Raw genomic sequence first — 623 nt, forward strand, 5'->3', positions numbered from 1 at the left:
AATGTTTCCAACATCTTGTGCAATCAATGCCATGAAGAATTGAGGCTGTTTTGAGAGCTAAGGGAGGCCCTACTCAATATTAGTATACTGATCCTAATAAATTGTTCAGTGAGTGTATTTTTTTTATTAGTAAGAGAAAGGTCACCAGATGCACTAAAGGCACTGAAATATGAAACTTTGAGCTATTGAATATTGATCAATCAAACACTCCAAAAGAAATCACCCGCCCCCAAAAAAGACAACTTTTTGTGGAAATGTCACTTCCTGATATAATCTCCTCGAGCTGAGAGGTTAAAGTTCAGTCAGTTTGATTGATGGGGGTGATGATTAGAGGGGCGGAGTTACCACTACTTTCACCACCGGGGTAGAAGAATGGATAGAGTTTCTCAATGAAGGTGCAGCCAGTGAAAGAGTAGATATGAGACCTGTTCTCCACATCATAGAAGGAGACCAGACCCTCCTCATAATCCACAAACACCCCCACCTTCTGGGGCTTCTGTCGCATGGCAAGGAGGACGGGGATTTCTGCACAGGCGATGTACTCTCCATTTGTCAGCACCACAGTCCAGTTTCCCTCCTCAGGGCTCAATGTTATCCTCCCCTTCCTGTTGATGGACTCTCTG

At 44.0% G+C, this 623-nt stretch overlaps 1 protein-coding gene across 1 annotated transcript in view; it reads right to left on the reverse strand.

Moving 5' to 3' along the window:
• Positions 1-298: 298 nt before the first annotated feature.
• LOC308169368 (E3 ubiquitin-protein ligase TRIM39-like) overlaps positions 299-623 on the reverse strand; it is a gene marked incomplete at both ends in the record, with an annotated part of 1,629 nt that continues 1,304 nt past the window's right edge. The window contains one exon of the mRNA XM_080544050.1: positions 299-623. This exon is cut by the window's right edge and continues 1,304 nt beyond it. Within this exon, the coding sequence (XP_080400176.1) occupies positions 299-623 (325 nt within the window).

The sequence above is a fragment of the Nansenia antarctica genome (genome assembly GCF_963989245.1).
Source record: "Nansenia antarctica genome assembly, chromosome: 13".
Taxonomy (NCBI): Eukaryota; Metazoa; Chordata; class Actinopteri; order Argentiniformes; family Microstomatidae; genus Nansenia; species Nansenia antarctica.